This window comes from Phaethon aethereus, assembly GCF_964289735.1.
Source record: "Phaethon aethereus genome assembly, chromosome: Z".
NCBI lineage: Eukaryota > Metazoa > Chordata > Aves > Phaethontiformes > Phaethontidae > Phaethon > Phaethon aethereus.
Window position 1 is genome coordinate 68,971,496 of NC_138577.1, and position 26,583 is coordinate 68,998,078.

The 26,583-nt window shown below is 41.4% G+C and overlaps 1 protein-coding gene across 2 annotated transcripts in view; it reads left to right on the top strand.

Annotated features, from left to right (window-relative positions):
* Window positions 1–13,968: 13,968 nt before the first annotated feature.
* Window positions 13,969–26,583, top strand: part of CEP120 (centrosomal protein 120) — a gene marked incomplete at both ends in the record, with an annotated part of 38,809 nt that continues 26,194 nt past the window's right edge. For both annotated transcript variants that reach the window (XM_082013804.1, XM_082013805.1), the window contains 8 exons: window positions 13,969–14,020; window positions 15,551–15,707; window positions 16,643–16,757; window positions 17,602–17,743; window positions 21,097–21,245; window positions 22,420–22,617; window positions 24,736–24,963; window positions 25,217–25,424. In XM_082013804.1, the coding sequence (XP_081869930.1) occupies window positions 13,969–14,020; window positions 15,551–15,707; window positions 16,643–16,757; window positions 17,602–17,743; window positions 21,097–21,245; window positions 22,420–22,617; window positions 24,736–24,963; window positions 25,217–25,424 (1,249 nt within the window). The remainder of the gene's footprint in view (window positions 14,021–15,550; window positions 15,708–16,642; window positions 16,758–17,601; window positions 17,744–21,096; window positions 21,246–22,419; window positions 22,618–24,735; window positions 24,964–25,216; window positions 25,425–26,583) is intronic.

Genomic DNA, 26,583 nt, shown 5'->3' on the forward strand with positions numbered 1-26,583 from the left:
AGCACCCCGAAGGCCTCCCTGCTGTGCGGGCCTGCACCGTGACAGGGGTGGCTGCCACCCCCAGGTCCCAGTGCCACCACCCGGCAGCGCAGCGTCGCCGTGCCCGGGCAGGGCAGAAGGGGCATCCTCCTGTGCCCCACCGCCAGCCCGCCTGGCTGCGCCGTCGGGACAGAGCTGGCCGGGGGCCACCCCACGGCACGGGACAGGACGTCTTCGGAGGTCCCGTGGCATCCCCCGCAGGGGCTGCGGGGGAAGACTGGAGGCTGGACGAGGCTGCTGGAGGTTCTCTGCCGCAACCCCAGCTCCTGGCAGGGCCACCTTCAAAGTTGCGCCCGGTGGATGGAAATCCTGCTCCGTCCTTCCTGCGGGGAGCGGAGATGAGCTCCTGGGGAGACCAGAAGCGCCACGAACGCCTGAAGGTGCCCAAGGCTGTCGGGCCTTTCCAGCGGGATGGCAGAGGCAAAGGTTGACTTGGTGGCCACCGGGACCACGGGAATGTGTTCTCGGCGCTTGAGGAGCACAGCAGAGCTCGCCGTCCTCATCCCCCGCGGAGCCAGTGGCGGCGGCACTAGGGAATAGGCTGCGGAGGTGTTGCAAGGGGTGTCGGAGCCTGCTCCTTCCCCAGTGCTTTGGAGCACCCACTGGTGTCCTGCCAGGCACGGGAGGGACTCTCGCCTCCCAAGATGGATCCGACTGGGGGCTTTTTGCTGCTCTGGGAAGCCCCTGAGTGGATCCGGGCTGTGGGAGGGAAGGGGCCGGGCAGTGGCGGCGGCCCTGTGAGGTGTGAGCACCCCGTGGGGCCGGCAGGCAGGTCTTGCTCACAGGCTCAGGGAACAGCCGATCGCCAGCTCTGGGCTCAGGAAGGAATTTTCCCCCCGGGGCAGATTGGCGCTGGTCCCCGGGGGTTTTCGTCCTTCTCTGCAGCACTGAGCACGGCCCCTTGCCAGTTTTGGCAAAGTGCCTGCCTGCTGCTCTTGCAGCATGAAGACGCCACTGGTGCCCTGGTTCTGGGGTCAGGAAGGAATTTTCACCCCAGGGAGTCTGGTGCTGGTCCCTGGGAGGATTTTGCCTTACTTGGCTGCACTGAGCATGGCCCCTTGCCAGGGCTCCCCTGGGCCGGTTTGGCAAAGTGCCTGCCTGCTGCTCCTGCAGCACGAAGACCCTGTGGGTGCCCTGGGTCTCTGAGGAGCTGCCACTTTGCAGCTGTCCCTTAATGCAATAAAAGAGCGGTTTTCTCCTGGGTCTGCATTTGTGTCCTGTGTGAGCTGGTCTCGGCCGGGCACCTTGTGCTGCAGCTGTGCTGCAGGGAACGGCGTGTACGCTCATGCCCACGGGCCTGACGGTGCCCCAGCAGAGCCGGGAGGGTTGGCTGGTTGCCCAAGTCAGCAGAGGGACTGGCCTGCCTGCTAGGACCAGCTTTTCTTTCCAGGGGCCCAGGTCTCAGCTGGGTCCACGACGTGAAGCTTCAGGGCAATGGCACGTGCTGTGGTCTGTTGCTTGAAGCGTCGCACTGAAGTGTAGCAGCCCTCCACGTGCCAGAGGCGCTGGCTGCCCTCTCCTGCAGAAGCCCAGGCTGTGGCCATGGCTCGGGAAGCTGACCCTGCAGAGGTGCAAGGCTGGAGAAGGTTGCTAGTGATAAGCTCTGGGACAGCGTGATGAGGTTTGAGTGACAGTGTGCATTTCAAAAGTTTGTACACTACTGCCTGCAGCATGAGGAATAATCAAGAGGAACTGGAAGCTTTGGCTTAGTCCCAGGGCTACGACAACGTTGGCCTAAGTGAAACTTGGTGGGAAGAGCGCCATGGTGGGTGGTCAGAGGCTGTTCAGGAGAGACAGGCAGGGCAGGTGAGGCGGAGGGGTAGTGCTGTGTGTAAAGGAGCGGTTGGGCTGTACAGTGCTTGCAGCTGGAGTGACATGGTAAGTATTAGGGGAAAAGCTACTGAAGCAGATGTTGTTGTGGGAGTATAGATCTATACTATAGATCACCCATCCAGGATGATGGCAGCGATGTATTATTCTAGAAAGAATTAAGGAAAATCTCCGGATCAGTTGCCCTTGTCCTCATGGATGACTTCAGCTTCCTAGATGTTAACTGGGACTGTCACACAGCAGACACAAGGAGGTCCAGGAAATTTCTAAGCACGTTAAAGGTAACTTTTAGCTACTAAGGGAGCAGAAAGGGAGGTGCTGGTCTCTTTTCTCAGGTGTCCAGTAATAGGATGCAAGAGAATGTCTTAATGTCAGGGGAAAGTCAGACTGGATATTAGGAAAAAGCTCTTCGCTGACAGGGTGGTCAAGCACTGGAAGAAGCTCCCCGGCTAAGTGGTCATGGCCCCAAGCCTGTTGGTGTTCAAGAAGCAGATGGTTTATCTTTTGTTTGCCCTGTCAGGCAACTCAATGCCCAGGCAGGACTCAATGATCCTCATGGTTTGCTTACAACTCAGGATATTCTGTGTTTCTATATCCTATATTTAACTGTCTTATAACTAATTTTTCACTCAAACAGCAATTTACATAAACTTTATGAGAGAATAAGTCTATTGATTTATATGATGGTTGCAATATTTCTACATCACTTCGGTAATTTAGAAATGTAAAAACCAGTTACCTTGCAACCTGCACAACAATTAGGAAAAAAAAAGGAAACAATGTATATGACAGAGCATATGCTGTCTAGTATCTAACAAACTTCACAATGCTTTATATTTAGCTCAAAAAGTAACTTTTCACAGACAATACTATGTGCTGGATCGGACACCATCGTGGAATATGGAAAAGAGGATTGATTGATTAAATTCATGGCTTTATCATTTCTATGCATCCCTGAGCAAGTCATTCAATCCTTCTATTACACAGTCATCCATCTCCATAATGGAATTAAAAATCCTGTCTCTAACTCTCTATTCATCTGGTCCATCTAAGACCAGATGCTAACTCACCCTGGCACAGTTACCAGTTACAGACTTAGTTTGTGTGAGAAAATGCGTACAAATGCAACTACAGATTACTGCTTGCTAGACTGTAAACTCCCTGGCACTTAGACTGTCCTTCTCCATGTATCACTTTTTATGATCTATACAAATCACCACAATGAAGTCATCCCTGCCTTGAGAATCGTCTTCAGCACACTTCCAGTATTCTGATCTTCAGAGATAGAACATTCATATCTGTTATTTTTTGTTAAATATATATATGTGTATCAACATATTCCCCATATTCTGCTCTTCATATCATATAGCAAAGGCTAGTTTCTAATTTAATCCTTTTCAATGACATATTATACATATATACAGATATTTGAAAGCAGATCCTAGAACGTGACTTGCATCACTTGATTTTAGTGTCATAGTGACCAACATGTATTTGACATTCATTTGGATTTTTTTCTACGTACCTGAGTGCCCCATAATATTAGTGAATTTGTCAAGTGTTATGTTGTGCATCTGCACAGATAGAATCTTAGAAATCACATATTTGTGGGAAGGAATACAACCACTGAGTCGGAAAGGTGGCTGAGGCCAGCAGTCTTTGATAAATGTCATTCCCCCAGGGCAGAACAGCACTAGTGCTTCTTGTCATTAGTCTATTAAGACTACAGAACTACATTTTCCCACTATTTGTTAACTATTACACCTACTCTGAATCTTCTGCTTACCTCCTTATAATTAAATTTACATTGCTGTTTGTGATAGAGAAATTGGGAAAGAAAGTTTTTGCACTGAACATACTTCTTTTCCTTTGTCTTTTCTTCACTAACATCTGAAGAATACTTACTGTGTAACCTTAGCACAGACAGGGCTGATCCAAGCTCCCATACAGCACCCAGGTCACCTCTGAGTTCATATTATCTTTTGGTTTTCGTCAGATGTGCTTCTGTCTACTGTTAACCTCTCAAGTCTAAATAAAATAATTAGATGCTTATATCCTGTTATCAACAGTGGATCGGTAGCAACCCAAACTGGAATATAACACTCAACTGACTTTTTCTTAAAATGCTCTGTGTCCTATTTTAGCATCTTTGCTGACACTGGTGACAGACTGACGAATTATTTTGAAGCTTTTGTCTTTAATTTCTCCTTTCTTGTATTATACAGCATGTTCAGCTTCACAAATAGTCTCTTTGAAAAAGAAAAATGATATCTTGATTTACATTAAGTCCAGCAAGGCCTAGTGTATAGGTAAAAGAACTAAGATTTGGGAGATCAAAGTTCTTAGTTTTTCACTGACCTGCCAGGTTACGCAAGACAAAATGATACCATTCTCTTTGATTAAATGACAAAAATCTGTGTTTGCTGTTCAGATATAACCTGAACTGTGCAGATGACCTTTCTGCTTGCAGAGATGTAGGAGTATGTCCCTGGTCACTTGGGACTAGATCCAAAAGCCACTAAAGTTATCCCTTCAAAGAAACCTTCTCACTGACTCACGTGGAGTCTGAATTAGGCATTTAGTTTAACTTCCTGTTTAAGCTTAACATATTAGTGCTCTCAAGATGCAAGGAGTTTCCTGGGAATGAATGAGTGATGAGGGAAAAATGGTGATATAAGAGATTCCCTTAATCATTAATCATGAAGAAATGTCATTTGCTGAAATTATTACAGTTTAATTTTCAGTCACAGTGTAACCTTTAAGATGTCTTACTTCTAGACAAGTATGTTAAAACTTTGAAAATGTAAACATCTGTAAGAATACCAGAATACTGAAAAATAGAGGCCATGAAATATGCTCATTTTTACTGAGCCTTTTTTTTTTCCCAAAAAAACACTGACTGAAAGTTTTCCACCTTCCACATAATTAGGGTTTGGCAATTCTTGATTTTTCAGTATTAGCAATACCTACTAGGTGAGCAGTGAGCAGCCACATAACTGGAGACCATGTGACAGAAGACCATCAGGAATGTATATCCATTGATGGCATTTTTAGATTTTTAAAAGCCATTAGCCATCTTCAGTCTTAGGAATTCCTATCACAGACATTTTCACATAGAATCTGACCTGATACTTTTCCTGAAAACATCTGGAAAGACACAGGAATAATCTGGTAAGTTACATGAACAGTCCTCAGTTCATTTCCTCCAGAAGTGTCATATCACAGGTGCACTTAAGGGAGATGCAGAATATATTCTCATATTCTTCAGGATGTTCTGCTTTGTTATCATAGAGTTCTAGATAGTCCTAGACTTGAGAGAGGAACAAAGCCATTGCTTTTGTACCTGATTTGGGAATATCCACTGGATACTTTGCATTCATTTCTCATATATGTAACTGTCCATTTCCTTTTCAGATTCAATTCTCCTAACAGTTTTCTAGTTTTCATTAATAGCACTATTCACAAATACAGGTTATGTGAATAAGTCATTACAATAAACTTTCCAGTCACATCTACACCATTTGGTTACATGTACCACATCTGTCAGTGGAGAAAAACTAATATTTTCCTACTTATTCTGAAGAAATACATTTCACCATTCAGTTCTCTCTTTTCCAGAAGGATAAAGGTTATTCCTCTTCTAATTTAATCTTAAAAAGGGCCTCCAGCTGCCCCTCTTCTTAATGTTAAATTTCCTCTGCTCAAATGATGTTTTTGCTCTCCCTGAACATACCAGGTCATGCACTGAGGATCAGCAATTTCTGAATTTTGCCTTAAAGACAGTATTTTACATCCTTTTCTCATATTCAACCTCCATATAAAGTGTGCTTTTACTGAAGTTCTGTTTTGTGGCAAAATAAACAAAATGTTTAAGAATAATTCCAAAGTGTAACTAGACAAACAAAAGAAGAGTAATTTAGGTTACCCTTTTAGAACACACATTACACTTAAGCACAATTTAAATCCCTCCTACAAAGGGATACAGCTATTTACCACACTCTGTGCAGGAACAATCTGCAAATGTTAAAAGAGATGCAGGACAGGTTCAATAAGAATGAAATAAATGATCTGAAGTCAGTTAATAGCTACCCTAAGGTTATTCATTAATTAATTCAGAAACAAATATGATGAATTTTGAGCTGAAAACACTGGAAACAACATGAAGTTAAAAGTAGCAGTCATTTTTTTAAATTGGGATGGTATTGCTAGAACACCTTCCAACACAAATGGTGAATGAAACAACACTAGCTTCCAGGCAGAAGGATCTTCAGGACTAAATGACCACGAAACGAGATGCTTGAACGGAGAGGATAATGCATCCCTGTTTGAATTGTGTATGACCTGTTCTCAGCCATGCACACGATGATGCTATTCTAGCCTGTTAGGGGTGGCAAGGTGGGGCGGAGGAGATCTCCGAAGCTATCACAACATGCTGTGAAACCTCAGTAATGCCATACTACTCCTGATTGCTCATCTGATCTGTAATGGGAAATACAATGTTCCCAATTTGAGCAGAATAACAGAAGGCATGCTTGATGAGCAAGGACTGCCTGCCTTGAGCGGGGTGAGCCTGCATAGGTTAGATAGAGAATACTTACCAATCTCATCACCCTCTCACCTTATTTGAAAGCTGATCCCCTGGCATTTTTAATATTAGCATATATTATTAAAAATAATTACTAGTTGTAATATTCAATGCCATAATTTATCTTGGCTAGTACAATGACGAAAGCCATGTAGGAACAGATATGTAACATGTAGACAAACAGAACGATCAAAGGTGTAATTTTAGCAGGAATAACTCAATCTTCTTAGCTGTAAATTTAGTCAGAAATGCAACAAGTACAAATCTTTTGATGTCAATAGAAATAAATTTTAAAATATTTATTAAAGAGAATTAAGTAAAGAAGATAGAGTAAGTAACCTTGTAAAATGAGGGATAACTTAATATATGGAGGCAAAATTAACATGTCGTATCAATGGGAAGTGAAGCTGGGATTGAAAAAATAGGCATACCAAGGAAAATGAGTTAATAATTATGAAGAACTGTTATAACTTAATAGCCTCTAAAACAAGAAGATAAAACTAACCAATTTTGACTAAAGCATTTAATAATGGTAGTCATAATTTATTAATTCAATAATTACTTCATACATTGGCTGTAAGAAGAAAATTTCATAACCGATGCTAACTTAAATATTGTACTTAATATTCACTACTTGATTTGCTTTTATGAGTTACCTTATAATTTGTATTTACATAATTTTAATTGTATTGTTCCCTCACAGATGTGGGATAAGTGAAGATAGTAATGAAGCACAAAATACTGGACAATCTCGATCTTCTTGATGCAAATTGGATTATAAATTGACAAATGAATCTTGAAAGTGCTACAGTTCTAATTCTATTGCTAAAAGAGAAGCATAATGACATTAACTTACCTAGCATGCATTAAACAATTAAACTCTGAAAATGGAAAACCACAGTGACTTTCATATAATGTTTCATATAATGTTAGAGAAACTGCAGTTGAAACACAGGCTGTTTTATGAATAAAACACTTTGATTGTTCTTAGTGATGACTTTTTGACTTATATCCTGGCTTTTTTTAAAATGTATATTTTTCAGATAGATTAAAAACCATCTCACAAATTATTAAAAAGGAGCATGCTGCATGGAAATAACATTTAAAATCCTATTTTAATACAATTATTGTCTTTGTATTGTTCTGTTTAGATGCCCTCCCAACTCTAATATATTTACTGAAGTCTGAAAGTCATTAGGTTGTCACAGATTGGGGGCAAAAAATGCCTTTAGAAAAAGGCATAACAAATTTCAAAGAGATTTTACTGAACTGAAGGGAAAAATGCCTAAGATTCCCTTAGGAAACTTGTTTACTAGAATAGTGGTTTAGGAAAGTCTGTAGCTCCTTGAAGAAACTGTTTAAGAATGTACATGCAAAGTATTCCAGTGCAAGGAATGGGAAGAATAGTTCTAGCTAAATTAGCTCTTCAATGATTTAGGCTAATTACTAAGGAGGAGTATGAGAAGCAGGCAAAAATAGAAGACGGTATTAGAATCATAGAATCATTTAGGTTGAAAAAGGCCCTTAAGATCATTGGGTCCAACCATAAACCTAACACTACCAAGTCCACCACTAAATCATGTCCCTAAGCACTATATCTACACATCTTTCACGGAATCACAGAATCACAGAGTCACTAAGGTTGGAAAGGACCTTCAAGATCATGAAGTCCAACCATCGATCCAGTGCCACCATGTGTACTAAAAAGTGTCCTAAAGCACCACATTCACATGTTTTTTGAACACTTCCAGAGATGGCGACTCCACCACCTCCCTGGGATATATACCTCCAGGGATGGTGACACAACCACCTCCCTGGGCAGCCTGTTCCAGTGCTTGACAACCCTGTCAGTGAAAAAATTTTTCCTAATATCTAGCCTAAACCTGCTCTGGCCCAACTTGAGGCCATTTCTTCTCATGTTACCACTAGTTACTTGGAAGAAATGACCAAGACCCACCTCTCTACAACCTCCTTTCAGGTAGTCGTAGGGAGCAAAAAAGTCTCCCCTCCAGTCTCCTTTTCTCCACACTAAACAACCCCAGCTCCTTCAGCTGCTTCTTATAAGACTTGTGCTCCAGATCCCTCACCAGCTTCGCTGCCCTTCTCTGGACACGTTCCAGCAACTCAATGTCCTTCTTCTAGTGACGGGCCCAAAACCGAACACAGGATTCAAGGTGCGGCCTCACCAGTGCCAAGTACATGGGGACGATCACTTCCCTACTCCTGCTGGCCACACTATTTCTGATACAAGCCAGAACACTGTTGGCCTTCTTGGCCAACTGCCAGCTCATATTCAGCCGGCTGTCAACAAGGTAGCAGGTCAGTATTCATTTCCCCTTGGATTATGGGGGTTTCATGTTCCCTGTCCCTGTCTTCCAGCTCAGGGGGCTTACTATTGGTCTTACTATTAAAGACTGAGGTAAAGAAGGCATTAAGTACCTCAGCCTTCTCCTCATCCTTTGTCACTACATTTCCCCCTGTTGCCAAAAAAGGATGGAGATTCTCCATAGCCCTCCTTTTGGTTTTAATGTATTTAACAGAAACATTTTAACCCCCTCTTTTACAGCAGTATCCAGATTAAGTTCTCATTGGGCCCTTCTAATTTTCTCCCTGCATAGTCTCACAAAATCTTTGTAGTCCTCTTGAGTTGCCTGTTTTTCCAAAGGTCATAAACTCTTTTTTTCTTCCTGAGTTCCAGATAAAGCTTTCTGTTCAGCCAGGCCAGTCGTCTTCTATGCCAGCTCGTCTTACAGCACATGGGGACCACCAGCTCCTGCACCTTTAAGATTTCCTTCTTGAAGAATGTCCAGCCTTCCTGGACCCCTTTGCCCTTCAGGACTGTCTCCCAAGGGACTTTGTCAACCAGGCCCCTAAACAGGCCAAAGTCTGCCCTCCTGAAGGCCAAGGTCACAGTTCTGCTGACTCCCCTCCTTACTTCTCCTGGAATTGAAATCTCTATCATTTCATGATTGCTATGCCCAAGACAGCCTCCAACCACCACATCACCTACAAGTCCTTCTCTGTTCACAAACAGCAGGTCCAGCGGAGTGACCTCCCTAGCTGGCTCACTCGCTAGCTACTTCCACACACTCTAGGAACCTCCTAGACTGTTTCCTCTCTGCTGTATTGCATTTACAGCAGACATATGGCAAGTTGAAGTCCCCCATGAGAACAAGGGCTAGCACTCATGAGACTTCACCCAGCTGCTTATAGACTATTTCATCTGCCTCTTCACCCTGGTTGCATGGTCTATAACACACTCCCACCATGATATCTGCTTTGTTGGCCTTTCCCCTGACTCTCACCCATAAACACTCGACCCTTTCATCACCATCATCAAGCTCTAGACAGTGAAAATACTCCCTAACATACAGGGCTACATGACCACTTCTCCCTCCTTGCCTATCCCTTCTGAAGAGTTTGCAGCCATCCATTGCAGCACTCCAGTTGCATGAGTCATCCCACCATGTTTCTGTGGTTGCAATTACATCATAGTTTTCCAGCTACTACATCACCATTTTCCAGCACAATGGCTTCCAACTCCTCCTGTTTTTTGCCCATGCAGTGTGCATTGGTGTAGATGCACTTCAGTTGGACTGTTGATCTTGCCACCTTTTTTGGGGAAGAAGCCCTAATTCCTATGTGACTGTTTTCAAGTGCTTCTGTGGTTTACAACACTTCAACAACACTTTGTCTTTGCTGATGCACGGATCTCCATCCCCTAGCTCCACTGAGATGGGTAGAGTGCTGTGTGCGTTCAAATACGCTCCAGTGTACTCAGCACATCATGGAGCAGACCAAAGGGCCTTGCTAGCACACCATCCTTCAAACACTGGCGTGCCCCCCCAGCTTATCTCTAGTGAGCCTGGTTTTATCCTTTTCCCCCTTCAAATATAGTTTAAAATTCTTTTTAACCAGCCCTGCTAACTCCTGCGCAAAGATCCTTTTTATCTCTTTGAGACAGGTGTACTCTGTCACCAGCAAGCCTGGTGTCATGTAGACCGACCCATGATCAAAAAACCTAACATTTTTCCAGTGACACCAGTCTCAGAGCCAGCTATTGATCTGCTCAGTCTTCCCATTTCTTCCTTCATCATTCCCTGGAAGGATAGAGGAGAACACTACTTGTGCTCCTGATCCCTTAACCAGTCACCCCAAGGTGCTGAAGTCTCTTTCAATTGCCCTTGGACTTCTTATTGCAACTTCATTTCTGCCTACATGAAAAAGCAATAACAGATAATAGTCCGAGGGCTGCACCAGGGTCGGAAGTTGCCTTGTCACATCTTTAACCTGAGCCCCAGGGAGGCAGCAGACTTCTCTAAGAACTGGGTCCGGTCAGCATATTGTACCTTCTGTTCTCTGCGGAAGAGAGTCTCCTATGACAACGACCGGTCTTCTTTTCTTTATGGAAGCAGTTTTGCTGCAGGATGTAAGGTAACTTAACCTCGGTTTTACCTCCTACCTAGATGAACCATTGTCTTCCTCATTGTTCAGTTCCACTTGCAGAAGCTTCATACCTATTATGTAAGGGTACCTGGGAAGGTTGAGGTAGTCATGGAAGAGACGCGTCTGTTGTGCTGGGCAGGACCTTGTCGCCATTTCCCCCTCAAGTCCCTCAAGCCACTACGTTCTGCTGGGTGGAGAAATGATAGGGAATCCTCCATGCCATGTGTCCTGTCTGCCTGTTGGGCCTGTTCCAGGGAAGGCAGGGTGCGATTCCAGTAGTCTATCTCTCTCTCAGACTCCCCGAGACTGCTCAACCTCTCACCTCCTCCCAGAGCTCTGTCACTAAGCAGATGAGTTCCTCTACAGGGTGTACCTCCTGTGGGTATGCCCACTGCTGCCACCCAGTACTGGCATAAGAGTAGGGTGAAGCTTGCAGCCCAACACCTGGGCAGGCAAATGCACAAGATGAGATACAACTAGGCAAAACTATGAAAGCGTAATAAAAACAATCTTTGGTGGTGATAAGAAGATTAGAGAAAGACTTGGCGTACCGCAAAACAAATGAGCAAATGAAGCTGAGAAGACCAAGAAGGTCCTAATGTCTTCTTGATGTGTTTTTTCTCTCTCCTCGCTCCCCCCTGCCCTTTTCTAAAGTCTTTACTGGAAAAGGTTAATGCTGATGAGGCTCTTGGCACAGTTAATACCTGTAACATAAAGATACAAGTCAGGCTAGGTCAGAGACAGAATGTCTAAGGACAAAGTTTCCTGAGGTAGGTGACCTGATTTAATGGCTTGCCAAAAGGGGAGATCGCACATGCTTTGCCACGTGCAGACACAAAACCCCATAAGCCAGCGTTGTTAGCCACGTGCCCTCGTTCTTTTGCGCTGACTCTGGCACTTGTGCCCTATGCTGAACCAGTTCAGCCTGCTAAACGGGCAAAAAGCAAATCCAGAAACAGTTACAAGAAGCAGTGATTTTTTTTCCCTGAGTAGTTTGAAAGAAGTGGGGAACATGCAGGAAAAAACACATAACTCTGCTGTAGAAAACACTACTAAGGCCTTCCCTGATGTAGTCTATCTTTCTACCTATAGGCATCGACAATGAAGAAGAGTGAAAGCTAATTAAGAGTTCAGAGAAGGGCAACAGGAATTAAAAAAAAATCACAGAAAACATGACTAACAGAGAGAACTCTGGAACTTGGGATTATTTATTCCAAAAAAGACTGATGAGAAAAATGACAACAGTCTTTATTCAGGTAAGCAGCACATAATAAAGCAAAAGGAATTGAAAAGGAAAGAAGCTGACTACAAAGACTGTCCCTAGAGGAAAATACCAGTCTGGGACGCACTGGTCTGCAGAAAACGAAGAATGTTTACATTCTGAGTAAACTGAGTCTTACAGTTCACTTCCGCACTGTAAGAATGAAAGCCGAAAAACCTTTCATGGGGTTAGGAATGTTGGAGATACAAAATATGGGAAAATATGAAGTGAAGAAAGGCCAAAAATAGGCGGCAACAAAAAGTGATGAAATATAGCTGGCTGTTATGAGGAAAAGGAGAGGCCCACTGGGGGATATTTTTTAATTAGTTTTTTTCAGCCAGAAAGCACTACTGGTTTTAATTTCTAGAATAAACAATTTTTAAAAAATCTTTATTTACTGATAGAGTAGTTTATTCTGTTTACAAACTGCAGCACTCTGATATGGAATAAACTCAGGTAAGTCACCAGAAGAAGACATTTTTTCCAGGAATGACACCAAGAGAAATCAATTTTCAAATTAAAAAAAAAAAGCTGCCAGGTAAATTCTACATTTTTGTCATCTTCTGTGATCATGTTCTCTCCCTAGCCAAAATTACTCACTTTTCAGAGGTCTTCGTCCAGGTCTTCTCTAAAACGTGCTACAACCTGGTTTGCAGAAGCGGACAGTGATAGAAATTTAAGAACTCAGGCTGTAACCATAGAGAGTTGTCATGCCACATGCAGTGTTATACAACAGAAGGTGCCACAACAAAAAGCACCAGCCACAGCTGAACTCAGGCAGATTCAACTCAGAAATAAGAAAATGCATTTAACAGTGTTTCAGAACCAGAGTAAACCTGCAAAAAGAAAGGGAATTTCCATCCCTCTCCTGGTGTTTGCAGTATCTTTCTGGAATATGTGTGTTACTAAAACACAAGGATTTTGTGTCAGCACAAAGTTTTTGCGAGGCTACCTAATAAGAGATTCATAAAACTTCGTATGTTTCATCCAGTATTCATAAAACTGGTTTCTTTTGCCTCACAGTCAAGGCATACATGTAATTTGGGATGCCAGGGGAGACTACCAGTATTACTGCTTATGAATTCATACGGAAGATTAAATGCCTTAAACAATTATCAAAGCACGACAAGGCTGCGTTTTGCTGTAACTAGGTTCCTGTTGTCTTGCCCTCGCACTCGTCACAGTGGGGAAAAAAAAAACAACGAAACATCACTGTTTTAACAGACACGATGTCTCTAAAGTAGCTGGTAATTGTTGGCTGGCGATTCGAAGCGCTTGTGACAACTGCAATGCCGTATTTATGTTTTGGGGTTTTTTTTATATGTGGGATTTTCAGGTACTCCTTGAGCCGATACCACGCGCAATGCGGCTTTACGGCAAGCTACGGGCAGTCAGATCAAACACCGCAGCCACTTGGCGGCACCTCCGGCCTTTTCTAAAACTGCCCATTTCCCACCCAGAAAACAGATGACGCACTGCAGCCAGCCGTAACCCTGGCATTAGCCCCTCGCCTCAGCCGGCAGGTGACGAGGGGCGGGAATAGCGCGGCGGGGCGGGGCCAGCGCGGCGGGGCGGGGCCAGCGCGCCGGAAGCGGCTCGGTGCGGGAGGCGGGGCCACCGTTGCCAGGCGGAAGTACGGCGGCGCGCGGCGGTTGGCGTTTAAAGGCGTTGAGGCCGTAGAAGGGCGGCGAGTCGTGGCGGGAGGGGAGCGCCGGCGTGGGTCTCCCTCTGTTCTCCGCTCCGCCTGGGGAGCGGCTGAGCTTCTTGCCTCCGCCCCTCGCCAGCAGCCCCTGGGCGGAGTGGGGAGATGGTCTCCAGAGCCGCCGATCGGCTCCTGATAGTCGTCTCCGTCCTGGAAGGTAAAGGGGAGTGGGGGGGCGGAGGGGTCGCGGCTGGTCGTCGTCTCCGTCCTTGACGGAAAATAGGGCGTGGCCGCTGCCTGCGAATGCGTTTTCTCTGATGGGGTGAGCGGCATAAGCTAAGCTGTATTAAGTAAACTGGCTGTACTAATAAACTTATGGACGGACGTATCTTAAAGCCAAGATAGGCTACCCCCATTTTGTTTCTGGAAGTATTTATTCAAAATATTATTTAAAAGGAATGATGAAGGCATCCTTTCCTGAAAAAAAAAAAAAGAAAATTCTCTCTCTTTGCATTGCAAAACCGGCCTAGGCGTGTGTCGTCCTTTAAACGCCGTGCCGCTGCCGTGCCCGGTGGCTGCGGAGAACGGTTTGCCATCGCTCCCTCCGGGGCCGGCCTGTGTGTCGGCCCAGACAGCCTCGCGTCGTAGGAGCCCGCCCGTTCCGCGGCTACCGGCGGCGGCTCTGCCAGTCCTCCCCCCGCTCACGGCTGCGGGGCTCCGTCCTGCTGGGCTGGCGGTGGAGGATCCTCTTCCAGCTGCGCCACGCTTCAGGAAAGCGTTGGACTAAAACATCGGAGTTCAGCCGATGCCGTAGATACCAGGATCGTTCGATGTGTCTGCCCCTCCGTTTTTGTTTTTGTTTTTTTTTTATGTAGTATTCTGGTGTTTCTATCACCTATTTGCAATGTACTAGAAGCTTTTTTTTTTTAGTGTTTAATACCAAGATAATCGTTCTTCATCTTGCATTTCTGTGATTATATTTACTGAGGTGTAATTAGTATGGGAGTGTGGCATTTTTGTTTGTTTTGGTAACTTTTTTCTGTTTTGGTTTTTTGGGGGTTTTTGTTGGCCAAGTGTTTTCTCTTTGTCAAGTAAATCCTCTTATGTCTCCGAGCATTTATGTAGTTTGCCAAGGTAGCTTTCAGGTAAGATCCTGTCCTCTGACATGCATGTAGCCCCTCTGCATGCTGTGATAATGTGTAAATTTTGAAAGTGTTCATTTTGTCATCTAAATTATTAATCAGGATACAGGATGATGCTGAACCCAGGACAAATCCTGTAGAGCATTAGGCACTCTTCTACTTTAGTAGTGATTTTTTTTTTTTAACAAATAGTTGGAAAAACACCTTCATTTATCTTCATTAGATCATGTTTTGCTGCAGGACAGTGGTAAAGTCTGCAGTAGAGGCAAAACATTAAGTCTGTCTCACCTGTTCACTTGATACATTCCCAATCACAGATTTCTCAAGATTAAATAATACTAGTTCCCAAGTTTCTTTCTTTGTGTTTTTTCTTACTTAATGTCTTGCTACTTCTGGATGCTTCACAAACAGTTTGTTTGATGTTACGTTCTTCTCTCTTACTTCTGCAGAGTGGGAAGACTTTTTTCATATGAACAACAGCTTTAGAGTAAGTGCAGGGAAGATGATGCAGGAAGTGTATTTTTATGTAACTGTTTTATGGCATAGATCTGAGTTCTTACTACTTTTTCTAGTGATGGTATGTGGCAATTGCACTCTTTTTACAGGGCGCTATTTTCCAAAACGACCCAAGCACATGCTTATAGTTGAAGCCAAGTTTGATGGTGAACAGTTGGCTACTGATCCTGTAGAGCATACTGATCAGCCAGAATTTGCTACAGAATTAGCTTGGGAACTTGATAGGAAAGCACTTCATCAGCACAGGTAACATTAGAAAGTTAAGTCTAATTTGGAGATAAACTTTAATTTTCTGTCTCTACAGCTACAGAAATAAAATTTTTACGTTCCTGTCATCTGAATTTTTTTTTTTTTAGAAACTTTCTTTTAGCTGTACACTGGTCTACCATAATGTTGCCACAACAAACAAAAGTAGTATGTGGCAAGGTAAGTGGTGTATAAAAATTCTAAAGGGTATGTTTTTATACTCCTGGGAAAAAAACAAGAAGAGCTTACAGCAATTTCGTAATGCAGTAGTTCATGAATTGAATTCAAGCTTTCTTATGTATACTTTGACACAGAATTAATTTAACTTCAAGCCTGAAAACAAAAATATTTTTGGAAATGTTAAATAGAAGAGCTGAGAAATTGAACAAGGTTTCCATACTGTTGTTTGGTTTTGACTGACAGATTATATTATTACCTTCATATTTTCAAAGAAGTTAAAAAAGCCATATTATCCTTGATGTTTGACAAGAGAAAAATTCCTAAATGTACCTTAAGCTAGCCAATTTATTTATGCCTCTAAGTATTTTAGGTGCTTTCAATTTAGTCTTTTGCATAAGTCCTGTTTTTAAGATACTCTCACAAGTGAAATTCCAAGTTCATGTGAGGTGCAGTGCATATTTCTCGTACACGGGTAAGATTGAATTTATTTGACCCTAATGTCTTTTTAATAGCACTTGAGGCTCTCTGAGACTCCAGTGCACTCCTATTAGAAAGTTAATCCACTTGTTTGTTCTCTTACTTAACGGTAAATTTTTAGATGTTCAGTATAAACTCAGTTTTTGACCTACTAAAACTAGTTATGCAACATATAAGTTTTGTATCATTGGTATGCTTGAAGCTTATGCATTATTTTTTGTGAACTAATTACAGCAATAACTTTTACATCTTGGATTTCAATTGAGTTATCCTTTCAGGCTGCAGCGTACACCTATCAAACTCCAGTGTTTTGCATTGGACCCTGTATCTTCAGCTAAAGAGAATATAGGCTATATTGTACTTGATTTAAGGGCTGTGCAGGAAAAGAAACAGGTATGTTATGGGGTATAAAGCTTTAAAAGCTTATTTTTTGGCAGCATTACTGTTACATATATATATTTGAATTAAGGCACAGGCATGACTTTTGAGTCTTGTTTTGGATACTACTTTTTTTTTTGAGGAGAGACACCTTGACCCTATCTAAGAACATGGGCAAATGAAAATACTTTCATACTAATCTTGCACTTCTGAATTTGAGAATTGGAACACTTGTAAGCAATACTTTTAAGCAATTCCATGATTTAATTGCCTAGAAAAACTTACCAAAGCACTTGATATTGACCAATTGAATTGAGTCTCCCTCATCAAATCAAGTCATAAGTTGTTTTTTTAGTGGGCCTCTGTGGGAGGTGTATTAGGCAATTGAAGGTTCTAGACCCTTAACACAGAATAGGATAATAAAATTGTGTATATAAATTTAATAAAAATTTTCTGTTGTTCTTGATCAAAACATAACTGTATGGGTCATAACAGGACCCTGGTGTCTTATTTGGACATAACACTTGTTAAGGATTTGGGCTCCATATAACTTGCTGTGCGCTTTCAGTTGAGAACTTCTCTTCTAATTAAACATTTATGGCATACTTTTCTTGCTGATTTATTTATTATACAAATAGGTGGAAAACAGTATGTATGTTTAGCTAGTCTTCAGGAATCATTCTACAGAATCTTTTAGGATAGTTTACTCAAAATATACCTTGGTTTTTACTTCAAAAAATTTGGTCTATTTCTGTAGATGATGTAAAAATGCTAGAGCAAGTCCAATTTTTCTGTAACAGTATTACACTCCTGGTTTTTTAAATGCTTCTGGTTTTTATTTTTGTTCTTAATTATGTAGGCACCAAAATGGTATCCTCTGCTTAGTAACAAGTACACTAAATTTAAATCTGAAATACAAGTAGATGTTGTGTTGGAGACTGATTCAAAACCACTGGTTGATCCTTTTAAAGCAAAGGAGGCACCCCCTAGAGAAGGGAAGGGTAAGTAACGTAATAAGAAGATCACTCACTCTGAAATAAAAATGTTCCTATGCCAGGTGAACATATTACTTGTTGTAAATGGGTTGTATTAAGTTTCAAGAAAATTTTAATCTCATAGCATTTCCAGTGCAAGTACTTTTACATCTGATTAATGTACCTTGTGATAATAACTTTACAAGGATGCTTTACTGCAGTAATTTGTGACTTTCAGGTGGACAGAGTTGCAAACCAACTGATCTTTAAAATCAGGATCATGGACACATAGTTAACTGCTGTGGGCATTTTAGTTATATTTCTGGGCTTTAAAAAGCTCTGTAATGAAAGAAATAAGAAAGGAGCTTCTTTATAGAATGCAGTTTCAGCAGTTTGGGCTTGGAATTACGAAGTAGTGTAGTATTTAATTTGTTGGGTAGGCTGCTTCTCTCTTCTGATGGGTTTTTCATCTAATCTAAATCATTCAGTACTTTAAATCATGTGTTATTGATAGATTTTTTTTTTTTTTTAGTAACATCTACTTTAACTGTTGGTACTCACTCCACTTCTGGATTGTCTCTCAAAAGTAATTAGTGAAATGTGTCAAAAATCTATTACAACTCAAATATTAATGTTAGTGCTTTTCAGTCACTTTTTTATCTGATATTTTTCAAATGCAAGTTAATAGTTGAAAAACAACAAAAAACCAAATCCTTAGAGACTTGATTGAAAAAAAGCTCAAAAAAAGCAGTTTTACCTCCTTCTTCATCCCCCACCCAAATGCCTATCTACTTCATTTCTGAAAACTGGGACCCTGTTACAACTAATGGATTTCCTCCTAGTTACCTTACAGTACCTTGAGTTATTTTTTCCTAATTTTAAATTCATCATCTGCTTATGATCCGTGGCAGTGGTTTTGTAAAAACAAAGTGGTCAGTGGCAGTAAGTGTTTTACAAGGTTTCTGGCTGAGACTTCGACAACTTAGCTACCTTGCAAGATTGGTTAAAGCAGTATTGAAGTTCCAGTGTAATCACTTAGCTTATTCTGTCCTTTCAGGTTCACAACAAAGAACAGGGAATTTTGCATGCTGTAAAGTTTGTACAGGAGGCAAGGAACTACTGCAAATAACTTGTTAATCTGCGCTTCTCTTGTGATCTTTCTGCCCTCAAGCTCTCGTACCCCTCATGGCACTGGATAGAATAGAATAAATCCTATCTGCCTTTGCCCAGCACCGCCTTCAACTTCATGCTTTCTGTGGAATCATTGATACAAACAAGTTTGCCAGTGTGGCAGGTTGACCTTGGTTAGATGCCAGGTGGTCACCAAAGCTGCTGCATCACTCCCCTCCTCAGCTGGACAGGAGAGAGAAAGTATAACAAGAAGCTTGTGGGTCGAGATAAGGACAGGGAGAGATCATTCAGCAATTACAGTCACGGGCAAAACAGACTCAACTTGTGGAAATTAATTCAACTTATTGCCAATCAGAGTAGGGTAATGAGAACTAAACACAGATCTTAAAACACCTTCCCCACACCCCTCCCTGCTTCCTGGGCTCAACTTCACTCCCCATTTTTTTCTACCTCCTCCGCCTGAGTGGCACAGAGGGATGGGGAATGGGGGTTGTGGTCAGTTCATGACATGTCATCTCTGCTGCTCCTTCCTCCTCAGGGGAAGGACTCACACTCTGCCCCTGCTCCAGCGTGGGGTCCCTCCCACAGGAGACAGTCCTCCACCAACTTCTCCAACGTGAGTTCTTCCCATAGGCCGCAGTTCTTCATGAACTGCTGCAGCCTGGGTCCCTCCACAGGGTCACAAGTCCTACCAGCAAACCTGCTCCAGCCAGGGCTCCTCTCTCCATGAGCCCATAGGTCCTGCCAGGAGCCTGCTCCAGTGTGGGCCTCCTGCAGGGTCATGGCCTCCTTTGGACATGCCCCTGCTCTGGCATGGAGTCCTCCCCAGGTGTGAGTGCAGATCTGCTCCTCCATGGCTGCAGGGGCACAGCCGGCCTCACCATGGGCTTCACCAGGGGCTGTAGGGGAATCTCTGCTCCAGTGCCTGCAGCCCTCCTGCCCCTCCTTCATTGACCTTGTACAGAGTTGTTTCTCTCATGTATTCTCACTCCTCTCTCCAGCTGCAGTTGCTGCAGCCAACAGGTTTTTTCCCCACTTCTTAACTCTGCTCCCCCAGAGGCACTGCCACTGTTGCTGATGGGCTCGGCCTTGGCCAGCAGTGGTTGTGTCTTGGAGCCGGCTGGTGTTGGCTCCACCAGATATAGGAGAAGCTTCTAGCACCTTCTCACAGAAGCCACCTCTGCAGCCCCAATGCTACCAAAACCTTCCCACACAAACTCAATACAGTCAGCTTTTCCTTTTCTTCTGTCTTCTCAAGATTAGTTAGTACCATATTTAGGCAATGGAGGAAAAAAAGTCTAGATTTTTGCAATTTTAAAATTCATGTTCCAAGCATTGGTATGACTGAGCTAGACTACCCAGTTCTGATCTAGTCAGATAGTTAAGGAAAAGTTTTTTTCTTTCTAGGATTCATATCCTTTTTTTTTTTTTGCTTCACTTTTGGTCAGGCATTGGAACAGGCTGCCCAGGGAGGTGGTGGAGTCGCCATCTCTGGAAGTGTTCAAAAAACGTGTGGATGTGGCGCTTCAGGACAAGGTTTAGGGGACATGGTGGCGCTGGATCAAGGGTTGGACTTGATGATCTTGAAGGTCCTTTCCAACCTAGTGATTCTGTGACCTAAGTGGTCAAAACTTTACAGTACTTGAATTCGAGCCTTTTGGTTCACAACTAAAAGTGCTGTGTGATTATTGCTGTTTGGTGTAACCTGAGGTGCTTTGAAATGTGTGAACTACTTGCACTATAGTGTAGAAACTAGTAAACCAGTAGTGTTTTATGGACTGAAGGCTTAAGGTGAAAAATCTTAAATGATTCCAAAGGTCTCACTCCACAGACATCCTATGTTCTTTCAACAATTGAACAGGTTGTCATATGCAGTTAAGTGTCTTGCATTTTCGTTGATGAGTAAAATAAACAGCATGGTAGACTCTAACCTAATGAAATAAATTCCAGTCACTGTAATGTTACTCCCTGTAACATTACATAAAAATACGCTTTAGCATTCTTTCTAGGATAGTGTTCAAAATAACATCTGTGCCCACTGAATAGAAATTAATTTCAGAAGTGTTTTTGTGGCTGTACCTAAGTATACTTAGGGACTTTTTCTGTGTTAAAATGCTTTGGAACCAAGCATCAGGATCTTTATTTGTCATTTTTTGCCACACATACAATAATTAAAGGTAAAATTACAATTATATATAAGATTCCTGCAGCAATTAAAATCACAAGTTAATTTTTTTCTTTTCTCTTAGCATCTGACATTCTTTCTGGACTAGACCCTAAAAGTATTGTACCAGTCTTGAATGAAGAAGAGGGCTATCATCAAATTGGACCAGCAGAGTATTGCAAAGAATACTTCGTTTTGTCTGTAACCATTGCATTTGCCACACAGTTGGAACAGGTTTGTTTCCTTGCTATGTGTAGTTTTAAAGAAGTACTATCCTACGTTTGTATCTTTGCCCTCCCATGCCTATTTCTAGTTAGAATTCTTTTTATTAACTGTAAGTTCCTTGCAGTAAATAGCCTTGTTCCCATATTGAATTAATATGTTAATTTGAATTTTAAAACTTTATGTAGTGCTTACATGTCAAATTACAGATGAAAGATCAGAATTCTCTCAGAACACTAAAATTGCATTTACTTGAAGTAATGCACTTCTATGAAATGCGTACATTTATGTTACCATATACTATAAAAGGTATGTGTGTCTTCAGTGTGATGCCCATGTGCTGACATTCCAACAAGATGAAATACCTTCAGATCTGTAAGGTACATGAAATGGTAGAGTTTATATGTTGCTTAAGGGAAGGACTTATTAGCTTGGATGAAGTGGCATGCTATATGTGATTATTTCGGCTTTAAACTTCAGCTACAGTGCTTATGCTTTACTGTACTACTGAAACATTTTCTGATTTAAAAATATGGGTACACCCAAGTTACTGTGAAAGTCAAAACTGCAAGCCAGCATGATTTTAATTGATCAAAAACTCATAGTGCATGATAAATTCTCAGTCTTGTCACCTCTCTTCAGAGAAATTAATTTTCCATGTCAGAATTACAGGGCCTTGTAAAGTAAATTTGCTGTGATCACTCTGGCATAGCTTGTGCCTTTTTAGGCACTGAACTCACAGTTGCAGTGCCTACAGGATGAGGTAGCTGCTTCTGGCTGTTCCAGTCCTTTATTCAATCACATAACTTATTGTATAACTCCGTATCTAATATTCATTATTTATTTACACTATTTGTGGAGGCAGTGCTTACTTCTGAATATTTGTGCATTGCTCAACTTTATTGAATATACGATGTCATTAGAGCCCTTGGTGCTGATAAATCTTAAAAACAATTCAAAATGGGTCAGTTTGCAAGTTACTTTACAAGCATACGAGTAAGACTTTTTTTTTGAGTATTAATATAAAACTTTTCTCTACTTTTACCTGTGTAGTGCAAGCTAGGATTTAGGTCAGCTGTTTGGTAGTTTGAGGTCACACTAAGCTCTTTAATTTCCAAGCTAATGCTTAAGGATTACTGTCACTGTAATGAAAGAGATATGTTCTTCTTTTCTGCATCTTTTTTAGTTAGTTCCTAGTACTATGAAGCTTCCTGAACGACAGCCTGAGTTTTTTTTCTACTACTCATTACTGGGAAATGATGTCACGAATGAAGCTTTCACTGATTTAATTAATCCAAACTTTGAACCAGAAAGAGCTTCAGTTCGAATACGTAGTACAGCTGATGTCCTTCAAGTTTATCTTTGTGCACAGTCAAAATTGCAGGTAAGCTGTTTCTTCTCAAATGTGGATGAAAATGAATGATGAAAATAAAAGGAATAGAATATGTCTCAACCTGAAACTGGAGAGCGTTTGTCTTTCCGGAACTAGATTGTATGACAGTATTTTTGGCTCAAATATAAGTTGTTTCTCTTGCTGATATGAGGGAAGCCCTAGCTGCAAGTTTCCCAGCTCAGATGGAGTGCAGTCTCTTTAGTATAGTCGCTATAATAATCTAACATACACGTCATGATAAAAGGTATTGCTGAAATATGGAGTTCCCAAAGAGCTGATGTGGCATTTTCGAGAGCTCTGAGCTCTGGGACCAGCTCTGCAATCAGACCATCTGCAACCTACAGGCCAGCTTTGTGCTGCCTGTAACCTCACCCACACCAGCTGCTCAGGTTACTCTTGCCTGAATTCTAAAATCACTGTTCTCAGAACTCGTCGTGAATAATAAGGGAGGTCTGGCTTTTTTCCCCACTCCTTAGCCGAATACTATTTTTAAATACACTACAGCCATATTTGGGCTGTTAAGGGATACTGCTTATCTTTAGCTATGCCTTTAAATGGGGAGCGTGGTTTAGGGTGGACTTGGCAGTGTTAGTTTTATGGTTGGACTTGATTATCTTAAGGGTCTTTTCCTGCCTAAATGATTCTACAGTTCTAAATATTGGGTAGTATTGAAAGTGTTCCTGGCAGTCTGCATCTGGCTCATTCTTAACTCACTACAAAACAAGAGACTGTTTGGTGGAGGGTAGCATAGGGTTTCTAATAAGGACGGTAGTATAGGTTTTCTAATAACATAGCTGGTAAATAAGACCCTTAATTATACATGCAAGTCTTGGAACTGGACCCTTTTCAAGTTATTTTTTTCAACTTCTACAGACAATTCTAGTTTTGTTATCCAGGTGGTTTAATAATATTTCTGTTAAAATCTATATTATTTCAGATTTTTTTTTTGTCTCAACTTTAAAGATTTTTCTAATGACAGTTTTTGGACAAACATATGCAGTGATGTATTTGGAATTTAGTCTTAGTCTATGGTCTTGAAACAAAGTGTTAAATATTTCCTTATATATATGTACACAAACAATGAATTATGCATGTCATTCCTGAATGAAAAAATTTTGAATAGTTGTTTTGAGGTCAGCTTGACATCTTGATTGACAGTTTCCTTTCTCTGACTTCTCACTCAGCTTCCTAAAATACAGAATGCAGGATCAGTACTGTATTATGATCCTTAATATTTAATAAATATTTTTCTGAAAATGATGACTTACAAGTCATAAAAGGTGCTAGCTGCCAGATTAGGGGTGTGTGTATTAGATATATTGTGTATGATTATATTTGTGTATATATGTGTGTATGTACATACATATACATCTCGGTGTGTATATTGGCAGATGACACCTTTTTAGCATTAAAGTCTTCGTTAAGTGTAACAAATGTTAAGGAGCAGAATACAGTGTTCTGATCTGCTAAAACAGAACAGAAGTGACTGTTACTTGGGAAAGAGCAAGTTGGTATACAAGTTTCACTGAGAAAAATAAATTACTTTAGAGTATGTTGGGGTTTTTAAAATCCATCTTTTACTTGAGATGTATAAATATTGAGCTGTGGAAGGAAGACAGAGTCAAATTTTGAAAAAGGAATAATGATTCTTACCAGGAATTAAGAACAGTTACTTAATTCCAAAAACCCTTCCTATTTAAGTGCTGGCTAAATATATGCACAAAGGCTGAGCTTTCAAGTAACTTTTCTTCTCTACCTGGCAGTCACACATTTTATGTGCTTATATATTAAGGGGAAGAATTTGTGCTGTGTTTAGAAGCTACAGACTATTGAATTTGTCCTCCAGAAGGGATGATGTGGCAGGCCCTCAGAAGGGCAGTGCAGTGATCTGCTACTGTGCTAGCACTGGGCAAATCCTACCTCCTTAATAGTGAGACTTCATGGCTCTTCTAGTACGGCTCAAAACACTTGTTTACAGCATACAGGGACTAGGTCAGGAATGATCATTTTAATTTCTTGTATTTATGCTACCTTTAGTTGAAGGTGAACAGACTGTTCAAATAAAAATGCACGTGCCAGTTACTTTCTAGCACTCTTGTATATATACAGATTCATCTTTGCTGTGGGGACCAGTCTCTTGGAAGCACTGACATACCCCTGTCTGGACTAATGAAGAAAGGAAATGTGGAGATCGATCAACATCCTGTGACAATAGAAGGAGCATTTGTCCTTGTTCCACCCAATAGAGCTAAGCAGAAACTGCCGCAGTTGCCTTTGGATATGGCTCCTACTGTTTGGGTATCTGTAATTCTGCAAAGGGAGAGCTTGAGTGCCCAGGTATAGCTTACTTGTTTATTGTTAGTTTAGACACTGTTGCAGTTTCATTTAAAAAAAAAAAAGGTATTTCTAAATCATCTAAATCATATTTGACAGTTAAGCATGTAAAAGAAAACCTGAAAGGGTAAGTTGCTTGATATTAATATCCTTTCATTGCTTCATTTTTTTGTCACAAAAATAATCTCAAACTGTTGTAGACAGAAACTTTCAGTGCAAGCCATGATCAGTAAGAAAACTATATCACTTCATTCAGCCTTTGATTCCCTTAAATACTCCAACTGAACCTGAACAGCCACAGAAGAAAGTTCTTTCACCTATTAATGGAAAAACAAAGAGCCTGCAGCAGAGATCCCAGAGTGTCCCATCTCAAGCTGACCACTCTTCTTCAACAGAAGATGAAGCAACAGAAAGTGAAGTAGAAAGTCTTAAGTCTGAAAAAGGCACAAAACTGAAGAAAATGGGTATGTGGTATATAATTTTTCCCCAGTTGTTGTGTGGTCTTGGATTACGTACTGCTTATCTGTGGTGACAAATCTCAGGCAAGCCCAGAGAGGTGGCGGATGCCCCATGCCTGGAAACAGTCAAGGTCAGGCTGGATAGGGCTCTGAGCAACCTGATCTAGTTGAAGATGTCCCTGCTTATTGCAGGGGGCTTGGACTAGATGATCTTTAAGGGTCCCTTCCAACACGAAGTATTCTATAATTTACATAAAACAAGTAACAGGAGGAGAATAAATGTAACTTGAATGTGATTGTTGTTGAAAACACTTGTAAGACTTAGACTGGAGATTTGGTGGTATATAGGTTACAAGTGACACTTATGGTCATCAGATTGAAAAAACAACAACAGTAATGTTTGGAATTCCCTGAATTTGACAATGTGAAGGATCAGTACAACAGCTGTGAAGAAACTGACTTGCTCAGTGAGGAGATGAAATGGTCTAATGTTCACATTTATTAAATAGAAAGGCAGGGGAAATGTGAGATTTTTAAGATTTCTAAGGAATTTACTGTGTGGATAATAAATTGTGAAAACAAATGTTCATACTGTACAGATTCCTAGGCAAAACCAAGAAACTGTTTTTTGTTTATTTTTACATTATCCTTTTGCAGGGACTTGGTAGCCCATGTAGCCTTGTAAGACTTCCCTTATTTTGTTTTTTATGTGAGGATTGGGTTGTGGAGAAGTTGAACAGAAATGAGAGAGGAAGAAATATTACAATGATAGAGTAAAGCTCGGAAGAAATAGTATTAGTTTGCTAAACATTACTGAACATACAATCTTAAGAGATGACTTATGAATAAAGCAGAATGATTATTTTTCTAATGCTATATTAATTACTACTCTTTTGAGATTGGTCCTAAAGACACCCAGTCCTGTAGAGGAAGATCTGTGTCCTAGAACATGCTCTTAGGATTTGTCTGCTAATTCAGCCAAATTTTCTTTTAATCCTTGCTTATGTAAGACCAGTTTGGATTAAGTCCTTCATGTAGAATGTATCAAGAAGTATTGTGAAGCCAGCAACGAGTTTGAATCTGGAGTTAAGAAATCTAGGATTGTGCTTTTTTTATTAATAGTAATAGTAAGTTTATAATTCATCGTTTTGGCAAGATATAAAAC